The sequence below is a fragment of the Myotis daubentonii genome, chromosome 3, assembly GCF_963259705.1.
Source record: "Myotis daubentonii chromosome 3, mMyoDau2.1, whole genome shotgun sequence".
Classification (NCBI taxonomy): Eukaryota; Metazoa; Chordata; class Mammalia; order Chiroptera; family Vespertilionidae; genus Myotis; species Myotis daubentonii.
The window spans coordinates 88,016,162-88,019,914 of NC_081842.1; the positions used below are offsets into that span (position 1 = coordinate 88,016,162).

At 37.5% G+C, this 3,753-nt stretch overlaps 1 protein-coding gene across 1 annotated transcript; it reads right to left on the reverse strand.

Moving 5' to 3' along the window:
- Positions 1–528: 528 nt before the first annotated feature.
- CSNKA2IP (casein kinase 2 subunit alpha' interacting protein) lies at positions 529–2,664 on the reverse strand. Its single transcript, XM_059686021.1, has one exon. The coding sequence runs from the start codon at positions 2,662–2,664 to the stop codon at positions 529–531; it is 2,136 nt and encodes a 711-aa protein (XP_059542004.1).
- Positions 2,665–3,753: the final 1,089 nt, after the last annotated feature.

Below are 3,753 nucleotides of genomic sequence, written 5' to 3' on the forward strand. Positions count from 1 at the left end.
TAATTTAACAATAATTATATAGTGGCTACCCTAGCCGGTTTGGCTCGGTGGATGGAGTGTCGACCTGCGGACTCAGGGGTCCCAGGTTTGATTCCGGTCGGGGGCATGTGCCTTGGTTGCAGGCACATCCCCAGTAGGGAGCGTGCAGGAGGCGGCTGATTAATGTTTCTCTCTCATCGATGTTTCTGGCTCTCTGGCCCTCTCCTTTCCTCTCTGTAAAAATTCAATAAAATATATTTTAAAAAAAATAATTATACAGTGGCTACTATAAGTTAGCCATTTGGTTACAAACAAGAGATTCAGTTTTGGTTTCTAGGGATTGTAGTTCATTACTTAACTAGGAAATAGACTTAAGAGTAATAGTTCACTTAACTGGGTGCATCATTAACTGAAATATCGAGTCCCATTCAGTTATTACCAAGAATTTTAATAAACATGATAAGAAATCAAACTCTAGTCTCAAAGAACTAAAGGTCAATTGCTTTCAAAGACACAAAACATTAATTTAATCAAGATTTCTCTCATTTACTATGCCTGGAAAATTTTGAACAGTATCTTTGACCCCGTTGGCTCTTTCACTATGGTGCTGTTCCTTATAGGATTTGTGTTGGGAGATGGTGAGTGACTTTGTTGTGTTTTTCCAGAAAGTAGCTGGTAATTTTTGCTACATATAAACTCAAGCCAGGAGACCCCTGGAGGCAAACGGTGGTAACTAACTAACCTAGTGAACATACAACCTGAGGGGGTAGATGTCCTCGACTCGTCGTAAGGAAAGGATAAGGAGGGCGCAATCAAAGAGGAAGAGGAGGAAGAAGATGAAGAAGAGGATGAAGAGAAAGATAGGGAGGAGGAAGAGGATGGGAGCCTAGTCTGTGGCTGAGAATTACTTTTCTTAACATAAAGCAACCAGTCAATAGCCTGGGGCTGTTGGCTTACAACTTTGTTTTCAGAGACTACTGTCAGTCCATGGATGTTATCAGTTTTAGTAGGAAAAAACTCTGCTATCTTCTCCATTTTTTCAAGGTTGTCTTCAAGGGCTTCATCGGATTGATTTTTTTTCACAGGGAATAGGAGACAAGATGAGAAAGAAGTCTCTGGTATTGAAAGAATAAAAACTAATTTCACCTCTATTTTCCCCTCAGAACTGGGCTCCAGTGTCGGTATGACAGATAGCATTGCACCACGAGGATCTTTTTTTCCTGTAAGATGATTGCAATGAGTTTTTATGCAGGAAGCACAAGCTAAACACACCACATAATTTGATGAAAGGCGGGGACCAGGATGAGGATTTGGCCTTCCCCTCATTCTTCGAAAGATAATTTGCCTACTGAGATCCCTTTGGATTCTGGTCTTAGAGAGAGAACTGATAATTTTACTTACAACATTATTAGGGACAGTCCCACCTTTAACAATGCAAGGATAAATATAATCTAAAGTCCATGGAATTTCTTTATTTGAATATTTCTTTGAGTAAAGATCAAAGTTGTTTTTGCTCTGGATTCTGGAGCCCCATGTTGTAGCAGCCGTGTTCCTGATGCAGTATTTGGATCTCGATAATGATTGACCTGAGATACTTGGTTTGATATGGGGTAAAGACACATCTGTGACTCTGTGTTTGTCATTTGGTGAAGTGGTGTCTTGAAACTTGGAGTCACTAACTGGTGAACCCAGGGTCCTGGAGGTATGATCCAGTGTAAGCACTGTTAGGGATTTGGGCTGGAACAATGGCACACTCTGAGTCTGGTGGACAGAATGTGGTAAAGGTGATTTCCTTGGTTTTGAGTTAGACAATGGTAAGCTCAGAACACAAGAATTAGGGCTCAATACAGGTGGTGTCTGAGGTTTGGAATCAGGTAAAGGTGAGCTAAAAGCCATTTGATTAGGCTGCAATGAAGGTGATAACGGAAGCAAGTCATTTCTTTGAGGTGTAGAGGTAAGTGATAGTGAGCTCAAAGATCTTTGTTGGTTATCTAATGAAGACATACAAAGGTTGTCCGATGAAGATAATTTCTGAGGCTTGGACTGAGGTAATGTTGAGCTAAGGGCTTTTTTATTAGATTGCAAAGATGATGGTGTCCAGAGGATGTCTTGGGAAGATGTTTCTTGATATTTGAAGGGGAATAATGATGAACTTGCGACTCTTTTATTAAACTTCAGTGCAGGTGATGTCCAGCAAAGATCTAAGGAAGTTGCATTCTGAGGTCTGGGGAGGGATAATTGTGAGCTCAAAGTTGTTTGATTGGGTTCCAGGGATGATGATGATGATGCCTTGTTGAAGTCAAGTGAAGAGGTCTGAAGTTTGGGGAGGGGTAAAGGTGATCTCAGAGTTCTCCAATTAGACTGCAATGAAGTTCTCTGGTGGAGGCCTACTGAGGGTGGATCCTGATGTTTGGACTGGGGTACTGGTGATTTCAGAGCTCGGTTACAGAAGCCCTGTGAAATTGTGTCCTGAGGCTTGGCAAAAGATCTCTGCATCTTCTCGTTAGAGCTTAATGGAGGTGCTGCAAGGTAATTATTATCAGATTGTGCTATAACCACAGATTGATTATTGGGTTGATTTAGATTTTCTCCTATGTACTGATGTGTTAATGAGTTGGTTGAGGCCAGTTGGTAAGAGTGTTCTAAAGCTGCAAAGTGTTGATCATAATATGTCAGTGGCACCATTTTGTGACAGTGGTAGGTCTTTTTGAAAGCAGTTGGTCTGTAGGGATGTTTTAGTAACTGGTAGAGACTTTTAGCTGGATTCCATGGACAATAGATACTTTAAATAAAGTCTTTGATAGTTTCTAACTTCTATCTTTTAAGCTCTCTGTTAATTCCCAAATATTGTTGTGTTTCAAAATTGACTTGTAGATGTGGTTTGGGGAAAAAAAAAGTCACAATTTGAAATTTTTCCTGTCTTCTTTGTAGTTTCCTAGAGGTTTTCTTTCTGTCTTCTTTTTATTTTCCTAGATTTTTATTTTTCTCTTGAGGAAATAACTCCTGTTAGAAAAAATAGTAAAGAGGATTCAGAAGTGCTCCTGAGAGGGATATTAATTTTCTCAAACAATTTGTTATAGTGACCAGAGGCCAGGCTTTATGTTAACTTTCAGTCACTTACTCTATGTGTAACTTTTGAATTAAGCTTTCTAAAGCCAGTTGCCCATCTGTAAAATAAATAAATATAATATTTAATTTATTGGGCTTAATACTAATTAAGATTATACATATATATATAACATGTAACAGCGCCCAGGATATAAGATGCCCAATAAAAAGTAATAGCTATTTCTCATACTCTTTAATAATTGCTTGAGTAATAAAAAAAAATACATGCGATAAGTTTTTTACATAAAATAAGAGAATCTTAAAGAAAAGTGAAATGAAAGTTCTTCTGAAATGTTGGTTTTCCATTTAAATATCAATTTTCCATCATTATCATCTGTTTTATCAAACAAAAAAAACTAAGATTAATTACAATAGACCCTGGTATTAGCCAATTAAATTATTGGATTTAAGAGCCCTAAAGAATGAAAACTATCAGAATTTGCTTTCATGAATTTTTTCTACACTTCCATGACTTACCAACCCAATTTCTGATGGACAAATTTATTCCTCGTATGTGCTAACTTATCCAAATAATTTATTATCACTTATATTACTGCTAGAATATTTTATTTATATCAATGTGTGCTTTTACATATTTAACCTTTTTTACATTTTAAAATTCATTTTACTGGTATCTCAATTCACTTGTTTTTAAGTCTTGAGTCA

Coding starts and splice junctions, on each gene's coding strand:
- CSNKA2IP (XM_059686021.1), bottom strand. CDS start 2,664: ATGGTGCCACTGACATATTATGATCAACACTTTGCAGCTTTAGAACAC.